Below are 24,215 nucleotides of genomic sequence, written 5' to 3'. Positions count from 1 at the left end.
GGGCTCAAACACCAATGTATGCAATATGTGTTTAGCACATTGAGAAAAATATCACCATGATAATTTTATGCTTAATCAGTTGTCCCCATCAAATCAGGAAAAGTCATGAAATATGAATATGAAGGAGCCCAGAAAACACATCCTTCTCCATCTCACTAGTGCCCCCTGTAGTTTCATTTTTGACAATGAAAGTGACTCATATCTCTATTTGGAATGATTAAAAACTCAAAACAATGACTTCTTTGAAAAGAAAAACGTTGCTGTAGCATGAACATGATAACTATTTTAGAGATTCCTTTTTTTCTGGAGCATGCACTTTGTAGACGATCCCTGGGCAGCTGTTTCACTGGATTCCATCTGGTGCCCCCCCCTGGACAGGTTGAGTCTCCTCAAGTTTCATGCAGTCGCCCTCAGAGCAAGATTGATCTTTTTCTTCAAAATCTGGATGAAGATGGGATGTGGTTTATTGTGAAATCCAGACCTTTTCTGGATCTTTCCAGTTGCTCCTTCCTCCTGTTCACCAACATTTTCATCAATCTCAGTGTTTCTCCAGCAGAAATGTAAAGATGGAAAGACGTTGGACTTTGTGTCTGTCATGGTACGAGTGTTTGTGCCTTCAAAGAAAAGTCTCATCAGTTACAAAAACACTTTATTTTCATAAACAACAACAACTACAAAACCAATCAGGCGACGGCGCCTCATGTGGTTATCTGCCGTCTTTGCGTGGTGAGTCTGAGCGCGCTCAGTTGCCGTACGGTTCTGTGATACTCGTCCAGTTTGTCCTGGACTCTGGTGTGGAGCTGAAAGACAGGGTCGTTAGAGTCTGTGGCGTCTCTACGGCGGGTTCTCGTGGACATGGGAAGTGACTTACAGTGTTGTGGGTCTGCGTCTCGCTCAAGGCGCGCAGCAGCTGGTCGATGGCGGTGTACGGCAGCCACGCCGGGTGGGAGGTGGCAGACAGTGGGTTCTGAGAAGACGGCAGGAATTCACTTTCAGAAGAACTGGAGGAACTTTCCAAGTTTGCATCTTCTCACCTGGATTCCAAAGTATTGGTGACCACGACCTAAAACTGCGTCCACGTACTCCAACACCAGCTCAGCGGCGCTCTCCAGCTGGTCAAAGTTCAGCAGCAGGCGCAGCAGAGACGGGGCATCAGCACGCTGCAGTGAAACAGCCCAGTCAGTTTTTACCACCAGCCACCTCGTACCTTTCTAGCTCCGCCCACTCTCACCTTGTAGGACTGGATGAGCCAATCAGGCAGAGGCACCCCATGTGACAGCAGTTTGTGGATGACGAGGCGGTGATGCTGTCCATTCGTGGAGGGATATCTGTCCAGGTAGGAGGCCAGCAGGCGCCACGCCTCATCTGCAGCACTGAGAAGGGGGCGGGGTCACAGGTGTGTCAACTCACCGCCATAACACCCACTCAATCCCTCACCTGGACTCCTTGGTGTTGATGACAGACAGATGATTAGCAGCCAACCAGCTCCAGGCTTCATTCTGAGACTCCTCCCCTCCCAACTGCAGCTTAATGCACCTGAACAAACCAAGAGGGGTTTATGGTCTCCTAAGCTCCTCCCACATTTAAGTGATCACCCTACCCACTGAAAAATATCTATGTAGGAGGAGCCTAACTTCATAGAAGCAGGTGAAGAGATGAGAAGATGTAAGGAAGGTCAAGAGTGTTTCCTGGACTCACTTGAAGGCTAGTCCCTCAAAGACCGGACTTAGGTCCAGCTTGAAGGTGTGACAGAGAGACAGCGCCGAGTCAAAAAGCCCGTTCTGGACCAGGAGGGTGACGAGTTCTGCCTCCGACACAGCGCCTAAACACAGAACCTGAACTGAGACGCAGAGCCATCTTGGAAACAGAGATCTGACCTGCAGGATCCACCTCAAACGTTCCAACAGGCTGGTGAACCCATCAGAACCACACAATCTGACTCAAGTGTGGGGCGACTCATGTTCTTCATGAATCGGGTTTGTCACGTGTGTCTCCCTCCCACACATACCTGCAACTGCAGCAGAGGATGGGTGGTGCTGCGCCAACGTGAGGCGGCTGCGGGACAGGAAGTACTCTTTTTCTAGATTCTGGAGCTCCAGGATGTCCACCTGCTGCCTCCCTGTAGCTGCAAACACAGACACCTATGGACCCACACATGTTCCTGCTACACTCACACAAAAGATGCAGGCGCACACCATAACACGCACAATAACGCCCACAATAACACGCACAATAACGCCCACAATAACGCGCACAATAACGCGCGCACACAAAGCCAGGCTCACCTGGTTCACCAAGAATATCTCCGTCTGAGTTTCTCTTTGGCGATGCCCCCGCCCGCTTGCACTGCACCCAGAGAAATCATGTGATGGTTTTAGTATGCACACCTGTGTGTGTGTGAACATGCGTGTACATTTGCGTGCTCACCGCGCTGCTGGCGGCCGGCTGGACGATCCAGGCGTACTCGGGTCTAATGAGTCTCAGACAGTTGAGAGCAGCCAGGTAGCAGTTCACCTGCTTCTGGAGGCCCAGCCGGGTCCGGACCTCCCGGCCCAGACGCATCCCAAACTCGAACATGACCGTCCCCGCTGAGAGAGCAGAAGAGTGAGGGGGGGGGGGGCCAACAGATGCGTGGGGGGTGGCGTGCTGTACACGGCCTCACCTTTCCTGTAGTTGTGTCGGCCGATGTGGAAGGCGTACAGCAGCTCGTAGTAGTTGTGGGTCAACAGGTCCAGACCTCGGGCCCGGGACTCGATAATGTTCACCACCTGAGGGTCATATGACTGCATTCAGAACCACCACAGAGACGCAGAACTTCCCTGAAGAATATCCAGCGTGGAGCAAAGGTCCAGGCGGCAGAACCAGTTTGGTCTGTAAACCACCTGATCAAGGATACCATCTGTGGTTCTGGTTCTGATTCAAGTCTCACCTCGTCGTGCAGGTTTACGTAGGGGAACTGGACCAAATCTCGAAGCTGGGAGCGCTCACACAGAACCACCACCAGCTGACGGAGACAGTCCAGCTGCCTAAGACACAAAGGAACCCCGATCAGAACACGGCAGGAAGCCTCAGCTCCAGAACTTTCTTATTGGTTCCGTCTGAAACGTCAGGCTTCTTGATCACATTTATGAGGGTTTTAGCAACCTCACAGGTCACATGATCAGTCAATCTGTTGCTTTGTTTGTTTTTTATAAATTAGCTGATCTGTGAACAAAATGCAGTCAGAACCTCGAAAGCCCTGAGCGGCGCCGGCACAGATCTGCTTCTGTGAGAACATACATGCTGCTGTCTGGGTTCTGGGTCAGAGCTTCATAGGCCTCGCTGTTGTGTCCCAGGTCCAGATGGTGCTTGAACATCCTTGTCCACAGAGCGGCCTGCACACCCACACACACACACACATGAGGAGCTTTCCATCAGAACCAGCAGGAGTCTGGCCATCACCTCTTACCTGCCTAACCGCCCCCCCTCCCGCCTCTGTGACGGCCAGAGAGGCCAACTGGACCACCAGCTCCGGCAGACCCATGTCTTCCAGAAGACGCAGAACCTGCGTGTCAGAAAGGGTTTCCCGTTCTACAGTCAGCTGGGACTCTGGAAGGACGGGGGTGAGGGTGGAGCGTGCTCCACCTGTGGGTTCTGACCTTATTGTAGTACTGCATTCTGGGTGGAGCTTCCTCATCCTCGCTCGCCACCAGCTTCATCAGGAAGTCCTCTTTCTCCACCTCGGAGGCCGCTTCCTGGAAACACTGCAGGGCCTGGACAAGAGACAGGAAGTGAAGTAGCGGGACGTCCCAGCAGGTCGCGGGTCTTCATCACGCTAAGACTCACCTTCTGCCCCTCCCCATTGGCCAGGTAACACTGACCCAGAACAAAGCGGCAGGAGCCCACGTTCACCTGACACCAGGGGCTGATCAGCCTCACGTACTCCTGCACACACGCACATACAGGTGTGTGCACGTGCACACAAAGTGTTAAGCAGCTCCTCCCCATGGTTCAGGTGTGCACTCACCTGCAACTGCAGGTACTGACAGCCAGCCAGCAGGCACTCAGGGAACTGGAAACCAGGGTTACTGGGCCAACTGGGAGACAGCTGTTAAGACCAGTGACAGACTGCTGTGCACACGCATGCACACGCACTTGACATCGTGTCATGAAAAACCAGATTAAAGCAGACAGGAAGGATACAGCAGCTGAGCCAGCAGCTGGACCACGCTGGAGATGACTGTGCTCCAGAGGAGCAGGGAGGGGATCTGCTGATGGGAAAACATCTGAGAGACTACCAGCTTCCTGCCTGCAGTCCGGTAGAAGAGCTCCACCACTGTCTGAGGACAGAGGCCTGTGGGGAAGGAGATCAGGATCAACTCCAGGAGGAGGTGAAACAGCCCCACTGGGTCTGAGTGAAGGCCTCACAGCAGGAGGTGAGCAGCTCAAACCGGTCCATGACAGCTTCTCCATCATCACAGCCGTATTTTAAGGCCCCCACCAGCAATTACTTTACATTTGAAGTACAAAATGAACAGGATTCTAAGTGATGGGGGGAGGGCTCGCTGCCTGAGGTTGACCACAGGACGGTTTCAGTGGGATGAAAGGGTCCGGGCTCACATTCATGCAGCTGCTTCAATCCAACACTGACGCTGCAGGCACTCAAACATGCTCAGACTCTGTCAGCGCTCCACAGTGTGTGTGTGCGTGCGTCTGTGTGTACATGCGTGTGTCTGACCCAGTCGGCCGCAGCAGATGCTCGGTGTGTCCGTCAGTTCCAGGGCTGTGAGGTTCTGTAAGTTCACGTCTCTGAAACGGATCACAGAAGAACTATCATTTCCAGCACCGTGGTCCTCCTTGGGATAAGGATAAGGCCCCACCCACAAACACCTGATATGAAGCATTGGTATCCCTGTAGACACAGCCAACCAGCTACAGCCTCCACCTTAATGATCAGACCATTGACTGTATAACTGGACTGAGTGAGCCCTCCCCCATGGCGTTTCAAACAGGAAGTACCTGCTGGTTCCAAGAAACCAAAATCCCATAGAGAGATAAACAGCTGTTATTCTACTGGTCAGAAGAACTATTCTTGATCTGACACCTTTTTCTAACATGATCCTCATTTTTTATTATCATTTTCTTTATTACGAGGTATTTAAGTAATAAACTGACCGATCAGATGCCTCAATAAAAGCATGTCCAGGATTTACATTTGATTTCCTTTTTTTCAAGTGGTAGGGGTGTGGATGTCCAACAAGCTCACTCCTGATTGGTAAGAAAAGAAACGGCTGACTCAGACCAATCACTGCTCTCTGATGTTGGCTGTCACCAACATGGTGCCGTTCATATGGCCAGAAGTGAACCACTTTCTATGGGTGACGTCCCACTCACTCAGTCCAGTTCTCAGGAACAATCAATGGCTCATACTCACATTGTGTCCATGGCAACAGAGGAGGCCAGGCTGCAGCTGACATGTTTGAGTAGGTGATAGGAGGAGAGAAGGTGGGACGTCCGGGGGATCAGATCCTGCTGGAGCTGCAGCAGCTGGTTCCCTCCTCCAAGAAAAACCTGGACAGACAAGAGAGAGCATGAAGAAGTGCAGCACAAGAAACGCTTCCTCCAGTCATCCATTCTCCTTCTGCAGTGGCTCTTGAAGTGCTGAACATACATTGTCTCCAAAGTGCAGGTAGAGCTTCTGCAGGATGAGGAGGTCTCTGCAGAACATGGCCCGGGTCATGGCCATGTGACAAACAGCCTGACCCAAGAGAGACACGGCGGTGCTGCTGCTGTACAGACGAGACAGGCTGAGCCTGGAGCTCAGGGTCTGATCTGCAAGACGCAGCACAGGGTTAACACAAGCCAGCTCCAATGTACAGCAAAATTCATCCACAAGTGCTTCATAGAAAAGGACATATTAAATGTTGCAGGCCGTGGTGCAGAGGTAGAGCGGTGAACTTTTGATCAGAGGATTGCAGGTTCAGTTCCCGCTTGTATTAAAGACCCCAAACCCCACACATTGCTTCAGGTAGTTATAGGTTGGCGCCAGTTTGGTGTGTGAAAGAGACGCATTCTGGGCCTCAAAGCAACACAGAAAAGGACTGTACAAGTATGAGCCATTTAGCATTTCAAATGTACACTGGTCCCTCACAATATCGCAGTTCACCTTTCGTAGTCTTGCAGTTTTCCTGATCTTTTTTTTAACAGTGCATTTTGTTCTGCGTCCTGATTGGCTGTGACTCACTGTCAATCAACATCTGTGTTGTGTTTCTTGAACAGAAAGAGTTCAGCTTGCAAAAAGGCTTTTGTTTTCTTTCTATACTGGACTAAATTTTCAATCAAGGTTTTCAATTTTGAGGTTTAAACAACAAAAAAGTGTAAAAAAATGTCCGTCTAAGAAAAGTGGGTTATTTTTAAAACAAAACTGCCGGGAAAAACGAGGGAGCACTGTCATGTAAAACCAGATTAAAATAAAGGGTTCAGGTGTCAGACTCTGATCTAGAAAGAACAGTTTGTGTTCTGGATCTGAACATTGCTGGAGTAGAAATTTGTCCAAAATCATCAGGAAGAATGTTGCAGATGGCGGCGGCAGCGGCAGGTCTGACCCTGATCTTATCAAAGTCCAGCTGCTTCATGTGGACCAACATGTTACAGCAGTCTAATCCACGGGGAGGGGGTGACTGAGTCTATCTAGGTCTGGTTCAGGCAGAACATCTTTGATTCCCTTATGAGTGGATGGAGTGGTGGAGTCGTCTTACCAGGCATTGCAGATCCTTCCCCTCCAAGCTCCAAATCTGTTTCCAGTTCCAGTTCCCTGAGCAGAACCATCATGGCTGTTGTCGGATTCCGCACATCCTGCATTATGCTCTGGATATCGGCGATTGCATTCTTGCTGCAGCAGAATAAGACAAATGTGTAAATTCAGTGTGAACGTGCTCTCATGACTGAAGAAATGAGACTCTGCACAGACAGGTTTGCACACTAGAAAAGTCAAAAAACTCATTTCTGTCACTGGAAAATTTCTGCTAACCTGATAAAATTACTTTACAGGAAAAGTGATAAATGGGTTTGAATTATTGATAATTTATTTTAAAAAAAGATCATTTTGATGTTTAAAAATGACTGGTTAAATGCTTCCTTGAATATGACTGTAGTCTCGAACAGGACGGCAGTCTGGATGAGATGACTAAACAGGCAAGTTTACGGAGTGACGAGACTGATAAGATCTGACAGTGCGTTCAATTCAGGGTGTGTTCCTGTTTTAAATAAGCGTCTCCCGCTGCCCCCCTCCCCTCTTTGATCCAGGATGATCTGGTGACCCACCTGTCATTGCAGAGCATGTCTTCCATGACTAGCTCCGCTGCTCTCTCTGGGGTCTGCAGGTACTCCAGAGCCTTCTCCATCTCGTACGCCATCTCTCCAGAGACGGAGTCGCTGAGCAACCGCACACACTGAACCAGCTGCAGGACGTCCCGACCCACATCTGGGTCTGAGAAACGTGGACACACGTCAGTGTCCACGTTTCCATGAAGCAGGTGGGGGTTGGGTGTGTTTACCTTCAGTGATGGGAGTGTCCTCCTCAGACATCAGATACTGATCATAAGACAGGTACAGGTGATCCACCGCAAAGCAAGGCAGCAGGAAGGACACAAAACTCTGTGGCACACAGCAGGAGATCAACGAATGAAAACTGGACCTGCTGCGCAGACTTGCTGAGGCTCCGCCCACCACTCACCTTTCGCAGCAAACAGCCCATCCCTGTGTGCGGGTCTACTGTCAGGCCCAGAGGGGACGACAGCACCTCCTGGTACTGCAGACAGCAGGAGTAGAACCGGGACCAGAACTCCTCCTGCAGCTGACGGTACTCCTCCTGAGAGAACTCGAACTCTGTGACGCTGCTCTGCAGCTGCAGATAAACAGGGGAGACACAAAGTCTGCTCATTAAAGACAGTGAGGATGCTGAAAAAAGACACTCAATTCCTACTGCCTCTCAATGCATCAGCAGCTGCACGAGGATACAGAATGACTAGGGAAGTAACCATGAATCGATGTATCGATTTCAATTCATACCATCCAACCGGATTGATCTGCCAGAGGCAAGTTTTTAATCAACAATCTAAACCATAAAAATCCTTTGAAAATAAAATAATTTGATTACACCCATATTGGAAAATACTATGTGGATTGAGACACGGTGGGTTTATTTTTATTGTAATGTGCAATCACCGCGGACATGTGATGTCAGCAAAAACTGACCAGTCCATCATTCTAGTCCAATGTGTTAAATCACTTAGAATTTATCAAAGTCATGTGACCATCCGGTGTCTAGAATGTTTTGGATGTGGAAAAACAACAGTGGGCTGAACTTTAGGAAACTAAAGGCAGTGTCAAACAGCCACTATGTGCTTTTTGCATATTTCCTACGTATTAAATTTTGGTCTTTCGTGATCCACAAGTGATATACCTAATAAGGGCCCGAGCACGTAGCGCAAGGATGTATCTGTTATGTTTATTATTATTATTATTCTGCCGGAAGAATCGCCTTCTTGAGGCCTTTAACATACATGAAAACTCACCAAATTTTGCACACTCATCAGGAGTCGCGATAAAATTTCGTATTTTATGGGAGACCGGCATGGGTGCACAAAAATTGCTCGATAGCGCCACCTACAAAGATTGTTTTTGCGAGCCCCGCCACATGCTTTAACATACAAGCTTGATTTTAACAGGGCATGTTCACAGATGGAAACCTACAAAATAAACACACGCCATGATAAGAAAAATGGCCATTACTCAGCCATGCATAATCTAATCTGATCCAAAATTGATATGAATAGTTGTAGTCTGACTCTGAACGAATCTGCAGTGGAAGAATCCTGAACAGGTGTAGCGCCACCTGCTGGCAACAGGCAATGACACGTTTTGCTTGGAGCATCACTGCTCCAAGTAGGATGAGCCGACACCTCAAAACTTAATCCACATGTTGAAAAGCCATTGAAGTTTACTCTAATAAAAGACCACACCTTTCAACGCGGGGGTGTGGTCGTGACAGAGCAGCAAAGTTGGCCGTCTCACCGTGCACACAAAAGTTGCTCTCTTGTGCACATTCCTTTTCCTTAGATGCCTATAACAAACTCCACCTTTGACATGAAACACTAAAGGGTCTACGAGAAATTTCATCACTTGATCTTGCTGAAAGGATTTTTGAAATTTTGGATTGAACAAATATTTTTATCACAACTTCCGTTTAGGTTATCAGCACAAAACCTTCCAAAGTTATAGGCATGTATGTGCTACTGCTTCCAAAGAAATTTCAGAATTTAAAAAGTTACAGGTGAATTTTGAGACATTTATACGTCCAAAATGTCTGAAAAGGTGTTTTTTAGGCAAAACTCCGAACGCCTACTTTTTTCATAACTTATCATTCATATATCAACACCAAACTTTAGAAAAAGGTAGGGATATGTATTTACTGCCTTACATATTTTCTTCAGAATTTTAGGTGGAACAGATGAATTTTAAACATTTTATTCATCACAAAATCTGTGCGAAATCTGTCTGGACTCCAAACAAATATTTTTATCATAATTTCTGTTTAGGTCATCAGCACGAAACCTTCCCAGAATATAGGAATATATGCACTACTGCTTCCTTAATATTTTCAGAATTCAAAAAGTTACAGGTTAATTTTGAGACAATTTTACATCCAAAAAGGTCCGAAAAAGGCTCTCTCTGGCATAACTCCGAACACGTTTTTTTTTTTTATAATTTATCATTCATATATCAACACAAAACTTTAGAAAAATGTAGGGATCTATGTCCTACTGCCTTAAATATTTTTCTTCAGAATTTTAGGTGGAACAGATGAATTTTAAGCGATACGTCGCATCACCCAACAAATAGTCTACTTTTTGTGAGAAAAGCAATCCAAATCGGAAAAAAAACCAAGGATTTAGGACTAAAAACTGGTTAATATGTATTGCTTTTGTAAGTGACCATGGTATAAGCAGGTTAATGGCCGACGATGTGTGCGTTATTTCTTTTTAACGCACGTGAAGAGTTATTTACCCTTTGTTGGCAATGACGGCAGTCAAATGTTTTCTTTTAGTCCTCACAAGGTTTTCACAAACTGTTGCTGGTAAAACTTGCACAAAATACTTTTTTGCCAACTGTAAGTGAACCAGAAGATGTGCAGATACCTCGCTCTCCACTGCCAGAGTTACTTCCTTCTTCAGAGTCTCCCATGATGAATCCAGGAGCTCCTCTGAGCCTCTGCCGTAGATCTGGACAACAGTTCAGAGCAATCAGAATCCAGCTGAGCAGATGCAGCCGCAACCAAGGAGTTAAAGAGGAGTGACAAAAGATGAACCCTTTAAGACTGGAAATGGCTTGGCTACTATACCAACTACCAGATTTTTCTGTGTATTGGGTTCAGTTTTTTGCATCGTTTGGCTGTGGGTGCAACTTATACTGAGGTGTGACATATGTGATGTTTGAAAAATAAATAGCAACAACCACTAGTTGGCACTGAAGGTTTGTGTACCAGTATTTGCTACTGACACCAACAGAGGAGAGAAATGCCGTTCAGTCTTAAACCAGGCTCGGCAGAGTTGCTCCAAAGCGACACAGAGGATGAAGAATTCAACAGATTTAGGGATTTGAAGTGATATACGGAGTGTGGTCGACTACTTGGCATGCTCTTTATGCTATGTTTGTCTTACAGGGCTTGTGCAAAATTTTGCTTTTTAACAGTCATTGGGATTTTTAATCTCTTAAAGAGCATCATCCACAATATTTTTTTTTAGCTTTAAAGTGTATTGTAATGTTCATTCCTCACCAAAAACAACCCTAAAGTGGTATTCAAGCATTTCTGAGTATTCCTCTAAAAACATGACTGTGCACACCAGCCCCTCCCAACCCACCAAAACAAGTGGCTTCTAACATTGTGAGGTAGATAATGGGGAAAAGCCTCTTTCAGGAAGAGTCTGTGCTGTCAGCACCACCCCCAGGCTAACACACACCCACGTTCTCCATTGAGCTAGCAGTATTCAGCTAAACGCTTTCCTTTCATACGCACAATATTGCACATTCATCTATGCAAAATTTTGGATGTTTGTGTTCTTTCGTGTGGCATTCTGACGCAGTGAAAAGCGGCTTTTCACATCGGCTTTGCATTGATATTCTACACATCACTGAAGTAAAGTGTTGCATTATGGTGCAAAGCTGCTTTTCAGCAGAGACGGCAAAGGTGATGTCAGCGTGCACTCACCTGCAGAGCTTTGATGATGGCCGCGGCACTGAAGTGCAGCGGAGAGAACAGGACATCCAGATAGGTCTCCTAAAAAGAACACACCACATCTATATAAACATAAACATTAACCATGTCACTCACACCAGGCTGTGTTCCATCACAATCACCGGTCATACCCTGGGGTCCAGATCCATTCCCACAGGAACTTCTTCCTCAGGCAGAGGCTGAACAAACACTTGGTTCCACTGACCTGATGCACTCCTGTAACACACAGACTAATCAGAACCAATTGCCCAACACGGGAACTTAAAAGTCCAGTTCCAGGATCATATACTTCCAATGAGCCAATGATCCAGAATGACTCAAACGTACTGCTCAAAGCTGATGTATTTGACCACTGTGGCATTGGAGTCATCCACCCACAAAGCCCAGACATCTGAGGAGGTCAGAGAAAAGTCCACCAGGGTCTCCTGTCAGACACAAATCGAGTTCTGTCAGAATCACAGCTACTACACAGGACCACATAACCGGCCCCGGCTGTTGGTTGGCCAGCTGTGGACACAAACGCAGCTCAGACCCCGCTGACTGTAATGGAGAGCTGGACTGAGTGAGTGTGATGTCATCCATAGAAAATGGTTTACTTCCTGCTCTAACCAAATGAAGTCAATTCAGAGCCCATTTTTGGCGATAAGGACGCAGCCATGTTGGAGTCGGACAATGTCAGTAAGCAGTAATTGGTCCAAGTCTGTCTGAGAAAACACTTCTCTGGCAACCAGCCTCACCAATCAGGAGTAAGCTTGTTGGAAAGCCACACCCCTATCACTTTAAGGCTGGCTTGGGAGAATCTGTTAAAAGCTTTGAACATTGGATATGGGGCCACCGGGCACCACAAACCTTTATTGAAGCATCTGATTGGTCAGTTTATAACTTTGAATAACTTGCACTACAGAAAAATATCATGAAAAAAAGAAAATGATCAAGAACATGTTAAAAAAGGTAACAGATCAAAAATGGTCATTCTGTGAGTAACAGCTGTTTATTTCTCTATTGAAGACAATGGGATTTTTGCATAATGGAGCCAGTAGGTACTTCCTGCCTGGAACACCAAGGGGGAGGGGTCACTCAGTCCAGCTCTTGTTTACAGTTAATGAGTAGGCCGCTCAAAAGAGGGTTCTACTGCATCTGTCCCTGCTCAATATCTAAAACTTTCCCACTGCCACAACATCTCCATGGAAACCAATCAACCAATCTTCCTGATTGCAGTCAGTACTTAAGTGTAACTGTCCGCATTTCTGTTTGGACTGCGCATCTTAAACCCCATTAGAAACAGAAACCTACAAATTCACGCTTTAGTACGTTTTCTGGTCCAGTAGCCGCCCGTGGATCTTCACGACTGCAGACTGGTCCTGCTGTGGTGGACCCAAATGCTAACAACCCTACCACCATGCAACTTACCAGCGTGCTGAACAGGGAGGAGATGTGCTCCAGGCTGTAGCGATTGTTGTCAGTGCCCACCAGCTGAAAGACGGTGAACTGTCCTTTCTGAGGGACAGCCAGGTAAACACACAGACAGAGGCCGGTGGAAGGGGAGAAGGCCAGCCGTAGGCGGTGACCCTGACCAGACAGTCGTTTTACACCTCTGCAGGCCGGCATATATTCCAGAATGTCTATTTCCAGAAGGCACGTCTGCTCCTGTGGACGCAAAAAAAACCAGTATAACAGGCAGAAGCCACGGGACGGAGTCCATCATGAAGGGGACACACTGACCCTGAGAGACCACATGCGAAGTCTGTGGTCCTGGCACAAAGCAAAGATGAAGGAGTCTTCCTCCAGCTCTCTGACAGCCATGCTGAGAACAAGATCTCCTGGACTCTGCTCCCCTCGGATGGCTGTGGGCATCCATCCTGAGATCCTCCTCATCATGGAGCTCCTCTTCAGCTCCACCACAGACAGGTCGCCTACACAAGGGATAGAGGCTTCACTGCACCACCTGAACATCACCCAAGCATCACCAGATGGAAAGCTGGTCCTCACCCTGTGTGTCGTGGCGTGGCAGCGTCACCACAGCGATGCCCCCAGATGGTGATGCCAGAGCGAAGTGGGCCTCTCCCTGGAGGCTGAGCCAGGCCGCACTGGTGCTCAGACTCCCCGAAAGTCCTGGCACGTTGGGGATGACGGCGCTGTTAGGCCAATCCTGAAGATTCAGCTTCCCCACATCAGTGAAGATGGACTGCATGTGCAGCTCAGAGACAAGTTCCTGCAGAACAGCAGGAGGTTCCTCACACAGACATCAGGAAAACCAGCTTCAGTAGCATGATCACTGCAAGGTGAAGATTGGTACTAAACGCACAACCACAGCACGTATGCAGCTAACACTAAGAGCTATGGAAGAAAAAAAGAGCTTTATTCCACAGAAATCTGGGATGGTTAAAGGGTCAGAATCTAGAACCCAAATGGGTTTGGACTCCTAACACCGAGCTGCAGCCAAACACTGGAGTGTGTTGACGGAGCGGGATCTCCTGCAGGGATAATAAGCCTGTTGTTCTTGTTCTACTCACGCTGCGGTACATGCGAGCAGGATGAGGCAGCAGCACTCTGTGGACACTCTGATTGGTGCAGATGAGGATGATGACATTGTAGAGGGTCTCCTGTATGCTGACCCCCCCAGGCAGGACAGAGCAGTGGGGGAACTTGAACTTGACGGCATTGTTCAGGAGGTTGATGTCCAGAGACTCCTCCACCAGCTGCACCGTGTCTCCCGACGTGATCCTGCAACGAGTGTGAGCGTAACCCAGAGACCCTGACTGATCATGCGTGGACAGCATGGACATCCCCATCACAGTTCAGTCTAGGACCAGCAAACTAAGAGGTCTTGACCAGGAAAATCTGGGACTGAGTGACCCCTCCCCTGTGGCATTCCAAACAGGAAGTACCTGCTGGCTCCAAGAAGCCAAAATCCCATAGACTTCTATAGAGAAATAAACAGCTGTTCCTCAGTCATTCTATTGGTCAGAATAACCATTCTTGCTCCGATTCATTTTTTAACATCTTCTTGATAATCTTTTTTTTAAATCATAATCTTTCTGTATTAGAAGTTATTCAAGTTAAAAAGGCCAATCAGATGCCTCAGTAAAGGTAGGTAGTGCCTACTGGCCCCACATCCAACGTTTTAAAGGTTCAGCTAATTTTGAATAGCGTGATTGCAAATGGTAGGGGCGTGGCCTTTCAACAAGCTTACTCCTGATTGCTTACTGACAAATTTCTGGTTTGATGATGGCCGCGGCAATGGTGGCCTCTGCATCTCCAAAAAATGGTGACTGAATTCACTTCATTTGGTTAGAGTAAATCATTTTCTATGGAGGAGGTCACAATGGTTCCAGTTCTCAGATACAGTCAATGGGAAGGACTAGACCACAGAGACACCCCCCTGTATAAACACCCCCCACCCACACCCATCAGTAGAGACAGAGATGCTCACCAGTGGACAAATCTGTTGCTGGTGACAGTCGACAGGTTGCCGCTCTCCTCATAATGAAAGGCTCCGGCGTTGTCGGGAACCTTCAACCCCCCAGGGAGACAGCTAACACCTGCAAACAGGAAACACAGGTGGGGTCAGATGCTGCTTCACCTCCAGGTTGGCCCAGGAGAAGCTGTCAGGAGCGCACCAGGCTGTCAAACTACCAAGAGGAACGCCAGTCTTTTATAAAGAGGATCATGTAAGGTTCCTTCTGTTTTCAGACAGACACTGCTGAAAAACAGACAGCTTCTCTCCTTTAAAGGGTTTCACACAAACATCCAAAGCTTGCTCAAGGGCCATGTCTGCTCAGACACTGCAGTCGGCTACAGGGTGTTTTTTCTATTAAATAAACATTCACAAAAACGGTAAAGCTTCCTTTCCCGTTTTTTCCTTTCGTGTTCCACCCTGTTGCCATGTCGACATGGTGAAACCCCACCACCACCTTCAAAGACCCTCAGCACAGAGACTCTGAGAAAGAGAGGCACCCGGCAGAACACCACAGACGGATTCAGCATTGCTGCAACATTTCCCATGTGGCCTACTTACATATACGACTAATGAAAAACAAAAATATAAAAGCCATTTTAATAAAAAGAAAGCAACACCTCCTAATCTCACTGTCTTCCTCAGAGGGAATCGAACCCCTGATAGCCCTTCAGCAGAGCTGGCTGTACTGTTTTCAGAGGGCAGCAGACCCCACCATCAACGGTGGCTGCATATCCTGAGGATCCATTCAAACATGCAAAAGAACAAATGAGCTCAAATGATCCATCAGGAAGACGGCAATGTGTCACGCTCACCTGACGCTCATCTTACTCTGACGCCGTCTCACCCACCTCACACTGTCCCACCTTACTAACGCTCGGCCTAAGGCCTTCAAACCCAACAGGGATGCAATGGATCACGGCTGAACTGTGATCTGTACAGATCAGTAGCCACAGTTCAGTTGTGTTCTGGTCCGTCAAGTTCCAGGGCTCGACATAGCCATTTGTCCGCTGGCCCGGTCCTGTTTTTCGAGCAGTACGGACCACAAGACTTTATTTTTTACTTGTCCGCTCGGGCCACTAAAATATCTAACAATTAATACATTTTTCATCTTTTTCAATAAAGTATATTTTGCGAAAACGTGTAGATTTACCTCGTCTTTATAATTCACTTTTTCTGCTAGTCCTGTGTTCAGACTTCAAGGGTTTCTATGGGAAACCTTTGATCACTTCTCCTCCTCTCCCGCCTGCGCGCGCGGCTTTCACTGCCGAGCACCACGCGGCACGCGCTCACTACTTTTTTTTTTCAAACTTTATTGAATGTAACAATTCAATACTAAACAATGTTAAACAGCAACAACGAAGGAATAAGCCAGTGGGTTATTATTACATTTTAGGCAGATATATTTGAACTGACACACATATCAGCGCGCCCCCTGGTGGTTTTTCACCGCGATGATCATAAATCCAACACTGTCACTGAAGAGAGACTGAAGCATGTCAGAGATGTGGAAGACATGGCAGGAATAGATAGGAATATGTTGGATGGAGTAGTGGGTATAATTAGTAGTATGGACAGCAAGATATTTAATGAATGCATTGAAGATGAAACTGTATCCACTAAGCTTTAAGATGAATGTCAAAGAATCAAAGGCAACTCCAAATACCTGAATCTCAGACCAGGGGTTGACATAGCCCAGAAATTTGCACTGGCCCACAGGGCCAGTAGTTTTTGAAACTTACTGGCCCTGCCTGAAAGTTACTGGCCCGACACCGCGCACAGCGAGACCCGCCGCTCCGCAGGTGCTTGCAACTTTAGGGGGGTCCGGGGGCATGCCCCCCCGGAAACTTTTAATATGGTGCAATTTGGTGCATTCTGGTGACATCACTTATTTCTACACTTTTCAATGACTGAAAATAGACCATATCAAACTTAAATCTGCTCTAGTCTGTTTCAGATGTTTTGAAGAGAGCACTGCAGTGTAGTAGGTAACACTAGTTAAGAAGTTTTCATGGTGCTTCTAACGGCAAATAGCGCAATAAATCATAAACCTTAAATGTGTTAAAACAATCTAATGGCAGCTTGAACCATTTAACGAATCAAATAACTGAGATCATTCAGCTAACTAGAAATACTTACTGCTTACAGTGTTGTAAAGAAAAACAAAATTAAGTAGTTTAACATTCTACTGCATTTGAGTCTGAGATTCAGGTATTTGGAGTTGCCTTTGATTCTTTGACATTCATCTTAAAGCTTAGTGGATACAGTTTCATCTTCAATGCATTCATTAAATATCTTGCTGTCCATACTACTAATTATACCCACTACTCCATCCAACATATTCCTATCTATTCCTGCCATGTCTTCCACATCTCTGACATGCTTCAGTCTCTCTTCAGTGACGGTGTCAGATTTATAATCAAATGTAATAATAACCCACTGGCTTGTGCCTTCGTTGTTGCTGTTTAACATTGTTTTGTATTGAATTTAGGGTTGGGCGATGTCCCCTAATTTGGCCGTTGACGATGTTTGCTGTCAACCATCGGGATGGACGATGACATCGTCGGGGGGGGGGGGGGGGGGTATTTTTACATTTTTCGTTCTTATATAACTGCTATTCGTTATTTTGCTTTTTTCATTTTATTTCCCAACTAATGGTTAATCCGCAATGATCCAGTATAAACTGAGGGAAGTGACTTTAACAGAAAAAGTAACAAGCAAAATAGAAAAGAAGTGGTCCGCTCCTGCACTTAACTAGCGAAGTGGACCGGCGGAGCGCGGATTTACAGCTTTATGTTTGATGGGAAGGGGGGGGGGGGGGGGGGTACATGAGCGGTATGTGTGGGAGATTTAAGACTGCGATCCGTCCCGCAGCTCTAGGGGTACGAGCTATCAAACTCAGAACCGGGTCTAAACGTGTGTCTGAGCACAGCTCGGATCGTCAGCACACACAGCGGTTTGAGCTTCAAAGCAGAAATTTCGCTCAGTCCTTAGAAAACATTCAAACAATCACGTGGATTTGTGTTTCCAGTCGTGTCCCGACTAAATAAAGGCTGATGTTATTCTTACACGTTTACGTGCAGCGCCACCCAAAGCTAATGTTGTTAGCCCGTGTTAGCATACTGCTAATCCTGGCTACGTTCAGAAAAAGCACTGACCACACGGATTGAAATTCAAATGATGAGCGAACAGGTGTTTCATAATAACCGTAACATTATTAAAAGCACGTTTAGAAGATCATCTCGTATTTTACCGAGCTGACATGTCAATGTATATAGCCGCTCGGTGCTGTTATCGTTTTGTATTGAATTGTTACCTTCAATAAAGTTTGGAAAAAAAGCCGCTCGGCGGAAGTTGTATCCTCTTCCGGTTTTCAAACTGCGCATGTGCGAATACTGCGCGTGTGCGAATGATTTATTCCGACCGAAATTGTGACCTTAGTGAACGTTTTTTTATTCTGAAAACATTTTTCTGGGCCCATGTACACGGTTGGATTCTAATCTGACCATTGATCCCATCAAGATATTTTGTACATGTAACCGCGGCTTATGATGTCGACCCGCAACGTGGCGGGGGCGTGGCATCACGATGGTGGTCTCTCCATCGGGATGTCAGTCACCCATCACGATGGACGATGATATCGTCCATCGGCACAACCCTAATTGAATTGTTACATTCAATAAAGTTTGGAGAAAAAAAAGTAGTGAGCGCGTGCCGCGTGGTGCTCGGCAGTGAAAGCCGCGCGCGCGCAGGCGGGAGAGAAGGAGAAGTGATCAAAGGTTTCCCATAGAAACCCTTGAAGTCTGAACACAGGACTAGCAGAAAAACTAAATTATGAAGACGAGGTAAATCTACACGTTTTTCGCAAAATTTACTTTATTGAAAAAGGTGAAAAATGTATTAATTGTTAGATATTTTAGTGGCCCGAGCGGACAAGTGAAAATAAAGTCTTGTGGTCCGCACTGCTCGAAAAACAGGACCGGGCCAGCGGACAAATAGCTATGTCGAGCCCTGCAGACTCAAATGGAGTATAAGGTCAAACTACTTAATTTTGTTTTTCTTTACAACACTGTAAGCAGTAAGTATTTCTAGTTAGCTGAATGATCTCAGTAATTTAATTGTATTTAATTTTTCAATTATTTAATTTAATTAGGTAACTAAAGTAACTAAAAAGTAAATGTAACTTTGCAACAGTAACAAAAAGCAGAACCTTAAGGCAGTCAGGGCAAAAAAGTCAATAAAACTTCTTAACTATTGATTAGGAACAAATGTGAAATAGCAGTGATTAGAAGCAGCATGAAAACTTCTGAACTAGTGTTACCTACTACACTGCAGTGCTCTCTTCAAAACATCTGAAACAGACTAGAGCAGATTTAAGTTTGATATGGTCTATTTTCAGTCATTGAAAAGTGTAGAAATAAGTGATGTCACCAGAATGCACCAAATTGCACCATATTAAAAGTTTCCGGGGGCATGCCCCCGGGCCCCCGGACCCCCTAAAGTTGCAAGCACCTGCGGAGCGGCGGGTCCCGCTGTGCGCGGTGTCGGGCCAGTAACTTTCAAAAACTACTGGCCCTGTGGGCCAGTGCAAATTTCTGGGCTATGTCAACCCCTGAGTTCCCTTGACGCTTGTCCTGAAGTGTGTTCATAAACCCGATGTTCCCGCCGCGTGTGGGAAGAGCTACCGTCAGAGGTTTTTCTTGACTACACCTCATCACTAAAAGCACGGAAGACACAATTATGTTGGGAGATCAGATTTATATATTTATTTATTTTGAAGAGCTCCAAAAAGGCATTGGTAAAGCAGGAATTCTAGAATGCACTGCCAGCAGACTTTACCGTACTGGAATGTTTTTTTCCCTGATCTGAAGATTTATCTGAACTAAGGATACAACTTTACCAAACTTAACTAGTACCAGTGAAAAACAGTGACAGATTAAACTCCCACATTGCACAGAAGCCACTGAATGCCCACAGAGAGTGGGGTTACTACCATAAACAGTAGTCCCTGGTGTACTGAAGGGGATTCAGAACCACCATTAGTAAAAAGAACATGTGATGACAACTGCCATGCGGTTCAGAGCAACTCAAAATGCCTTCCATTGGAGATGAAATCCACTAAAGAAGGCATGTCCAAATCTGGCCATATGGTGATATATCGCGATATTTAGTCCCATGATTGTTTCTCGATGCATTTTCATTAAGAATCAACCTTTTATTTACATTTAAAGACTCTGTAAAACATTATATGAATCATTCTTTGGTAAGTCGATTCTTCTGAGCGTCGATAGGGGGCGCTCATTGCTGACTGGCTGTACCGGACGGACCAAGAAGAATACACATTCAAACAAAAATGGCAGAGGGGAAAAACAAGGAGAACAGCGAGAGCAGCAAATTAAAAGACGCGCCGGCAGCTTTGAAGCTGCATCACACGGAGTTGTGTGTTGCTGGCCTGACGCCGACACAGCCCGGCGCGGATACCTTTTTCCAGGAGAAGTTACCAGGAGAAGTTACCACAGTCTTCTGCGAGAGCAGGGACAATAACAAATGGGATTGCTGTTTAACCCGTATCTCGGTGTCCGGCGCCCGGTGGCCCCCATGGCTGCCGCCTGGTACGGCTAAGCGCTCCTGTGCTGTGGCCTGGGGGCCCAGATGCCGGGTTCGCCTATGCTTCTGGGCGCCGGTAGGGGGGCATTCTCTGCGCCTGGCTGGCTGGGTGGGTGGACGGTCCCCTCCTCCTCCCCTCCCGGGCTGCTTGGGTCGTGACGCCAAGGGCGCTCCTCGCCTGGGGGTCTCTTCTCCCCTCTCCTGGTCTGGCTGTGTAGGATCTGGTTCCCCTTATGAACACACGGTTCACGTCGGCAGCGTGCATGTATCTCCACCCCCACGTGCACGTGCACACTACCACACTGCTCCCTGTCTGCTTCATCCCTCCTCCTTACCTACAGTGTATCGATGGACAGATATTTTCCGCTCATCTTAGTGTCAGATTTTCACCTTTGATGTAATATTTGTCTTTCCAGCAGATCTGGTATAATTGTTACAGCTCAAAATAATAACTTATTCAAATCAGTGCTTGTATCCCCCACCTTTTCACCTTTCTTCCTTTTACTCTCCCCCCCCCCCCCCCCCCCTCACATTCTTCCCCTCTCCCTCCCCACACACACTAAATGTAACAAATAAGTAAAAAATAATACAACAAAAAGGGGTTTATACAAATCTAAACTCTGGTTTGACGAAGTTATTTAACCTCTTTTTGTGATATTAAAACCTGATAATATGTAGCCTGTGACCCAGAAAGGGAAAAACGGAATAGAAAATGAATGAAAAAATGAATAATATGTAAGATTTTATATGAACCCAAATTTTTTGTTTACATAAAGGTTTTTCCCAAGACTTTTTTCATTTTAAATTTTAAGTTCAGGTCAACAAATATTAAATTTACAGTAACTTTGGTATAAAAAAACAAAGTATTTAGATATAATTCTGTTCTGTGAGGAAATGAAAAGTATCCCATTGCAATAACATTTTCATTAAATAGTTTATTTGCATTTAATTTTATTATAAAAGGTTTAAAGGTTGCAAACCAATTGGTTGGCCCACATAGATTTCCACTCAATAAATCTGGGCCTCTTTGCGAAAAGTTTGGATACAGCTTTAAAGTTTGGACACCCCTGCACTAAAGCAATTTGAAAACAGAAAGAGAGACGGGAAGTTTTAGGTTACTGTAACAAATAATAGATGAATCGATTTCTATTACTACGATCCAATTAGATCGTTCTGTCTGAGGCAAGCTGTTAATTGAATTGACCTAGACCAGGGGTCGGCAATCCAACATGTTGAAAGAGCCAAATTGGACGAAAAAAACAAAAAACAAATGTGTCTGGAGCCGCAAAATATTAAAAGCCCTATTTAAGCCTTATAATGAAGGCAACACATGCAATATGTATGTATATTAGCTATATTAGCCTACTATCAAAATGACTAAGTTGCTACAAATACATAATGAGCATTATTAACGATTAAATGTTTATTTACCCTGCAGTGCAGTCAGCAGAGAACGACGCGTCATGTGACTGCTCTGCTGTGCAAGTTTAACTTCATTACAATATCAATGAATTATGTTTCATTGCTTTGATTAAATTAAAGAAATTTAATAAAGAAATCCAATTTTTGATGTCATTTTTATTTTGAGGATTCGAACAAAAAACAAAAAAAAATGGAACGTGCGTGACTGGGAACTAAACAGAGTGCAATAAAACGCAGCCAGCATTTATAAAAAAGAAAACAGCAGCCTTTTGAAAAGGTAAAGTATATAAAATCAAATTAATACAGTTAAGTTTGATTTCTGTGCAAATGCCAAGCAAGTCAGTGCAAGGGTTCACCAGTTCCACAACAGTTCACCACTGGTGTGGAAAAACAACAGTGGACTGAACTTTAGGAAACTAACATGTGAATGGATTTGACATTCATCCTGGTTTACTTGTTTGTTTGGACACAGATTTCATTTATACTTGATGATCTGGAAGAAATCCAAGAATCTGGAAAACTTCACTGTTCAGTAGCAGGAATTTCTGTCTGAGTCACCATTAAGTCAGAGAATCTGATCGATCAAGATGAACCAAAATTGACTCTGAATCGTATTCAGAACCACAAATTAAGATATGAATCAAATCATTGTTAAAATGAATCTTTACACTCTTATTACTGAATGAATGATTGCATGAGACATAAACAGGAATCATAAAGCTACTGGTTCCATAATAAGTCACCTTCTCTAATCACAGCAGGTATTTTATCATAGAAACCTTCAGCCTGTTGCTTCCTTTTCTACTAATTCTTAAGCTTAGACAGAGTGGACCCACCCCCAGAATGAAGACGGTTAAAGCTTTTACAGATTTCTCTTCTCTATTTGAGTAATCGGCTGTATTCCAACTCTCCTTTGCATCCATTTGGTTTTCCTGTAGACCTCTTTCCTGGTAGCTCCAGCTCAGAGCCACCATCTCCATGTTATCTTTAACATCTTCTAGGGCTGCACGATGAGGAAAACTTGCGACATGTGATTTTAATGATCAATATCCTGATGACGATATAACAACCATAAAACATCAATTCCGTTTCACTGCGACAGTTTAAATAAGAGGCGACATAACTTAAATTATACTCCAAATGACCTTCGTCCACATATGAGATGAACATCTAACATTAAAGGGCTCCATCTGATTGGTCAAATGCATAAATGGATTTATTTGATTGGTTAAATACTTCAAGCTGCCATAAGATTGTTTTGGCACATTTAAGGTCACCATTTATTGCAATTTTCGCCGCCGCTTGCGATATGCATATTTCACAGCTTGATACTGCGATCACAATAATTTACGATTTATTGTGCAAGCCTAACATCTTCCTTTCACTCATCACCTCCAGAACATCTCACCTGTGTCTTCCAGCTCTCATCCATGTCCTGAACAACTCCAACCTTCTTCACTGTCACTGCAAACCACAGCTGCTGTCTCTGGATCATCCTGTCATAGACTTTCTCTGGATCTACAAAGACACGATGCTGCTCCTTCTGATCTTCCCTGTTCTTCTCCAGAAACATCCTCAAAGCAAAGAAAGCATCTGTGCTTCTCTGCATGAAACCAAACTCTTCACAAATCTGTTCACCTCTAACCTCAACCTAGCTTCCTCTACTTTCTCAGAAACTTCATTCAGTTTTATACCTCTGAACGTCTGAATCCTAACACGTCTCCATTCCTCAGACATCTTAGCTCATGAAGACCTTGACAAACAACAGTCAGAAACTCTTCTTCTCCCATGATCCATCTCTCCGGTGCAGGTTGGTAAACCGGAACACGGCCGAGCCAGAAAGAAAGTTAACATAAACGCAACAACTCTCCTCCAGCTTCGCCTTCTCAAAGAAACAGACGGTGGTTCTGACTGAAGCATTTTCAGCGGGTCTGCTCTGACCCACTGACGGTTTTTTGGGATCTGAGCAGCAGCGGCGGCGCCGCGCGCACGCGGCAGTACACTCCAGGCGTGTGTGATGAGGCTAGGCCCGAACAGTTCGCGCGGGTCACACGCTCAAGTTCGGGTCCGGTAAAGCCGGTTGGCATACGATCCGGTTTGTGATGTCAGCTAGGCTCACCTGTCTGAGTCACGGTCACCTCTCGGAAACGGCACGCGCCGCTTCGCTCGAACCCGCAGATCTCGATGTAGCTGCGGTCCAGGGCCGCCATCTTGTCTTCGGGCTACGGCGCGCGCGCACAGACTTCAAACTGCCGCCGCCTCTTTCTTCTTCTTCTTCTCTTCTGGTCACTGAGGCTCCGGCGCCCCGCTCGGTTACACGAAGAACTCCTTCATTACATTTATTACCTCCGTTGGGGTCGAAAACTATGGAAGCATTTGTGTAGCATAATTAAAAATAAAAGTCAAGAATAAAAGTCAAGAACAGAAGTGATTTTTCATTTTCAAATTGAAACT

General features: G+C 45.8%; 1 protein-coding gene across 1 annotated transcript; it reads right to left on the bottom strand.

Annotated features, from left to right (window-relative positions):
- Positions 1-632: 632 nt before the first annotated feature.
- Positions 633-24,073, bottom strand: nup160 (nucleoporin 160). The gene is made up of 34 exons (XM_011472854.4): positions 23,881-24,073; positions 14,709-14,817; positions 13,789-13,999; positions 13,265-13,487; positions 12,998-13,188; positions 12,686-12,922; positions 11,603-11,700; positions 11,407-11,491; positions 11,249-11,317; positions 10,179-10,262; positions 7,715-7,885; positions 7,536-7,635; positions 7,303-7,468; positions 6,738-6,871; positions 5,651-5,811; positions 5,414-5,550; positions 4,718-4,788; positions 4,183-4,333; positions 4,007-4,076; positions 3,826-3,924; positions 3,639-3,752; positions 3,449-3,544; positions 3,280-3,374; positions 2,930-3,026; positions 2,663-2,768; positions 2,428-2,588; positions 2,286-2,346; positions 2,009-2,125; positions 1,699-1,822; positions 1,438-1,536; positions 1,232-1,373; positions 1,035-1,160; positions 872-967; positions 633-800 (listed from the first exon to the last, which is right to left on the bottom strand). The coding sequence occupies exons 1-34, from the start codon at positions 23,969-23,971 to the stop codon at positions 699-701; spliced, it is 4,194 nt and encodes a 1,397-aa protein (XP_011471156.1). The 5' UTR covers positions 23,972-24,073; the 3' UTR covers positions 633-698.
- Positions 24,074-24,215: the final 142 nt, after the last annotated feature.

Source organism: Oryzias latipes, chromosome 6 (genome assembly GCF_053564925.1).
Source record: "Oryzias latipes strain Hd-rR chromosome 6, Olatipes_Hd-rR_3.1".
NCBI classification, from domain to species: domain Eukaryota; kingdom Metazoa; phylum Chordata; class Actinopteri; order Beloniformes; family Adrianichthyidae; genus Oryzias; species Oryzias latipes.
The sequence above is the reverse complement of the archived record's forward strand: the minus strand, read 5'-3'. Positions and strand labels throughout refer to the sequence as shown.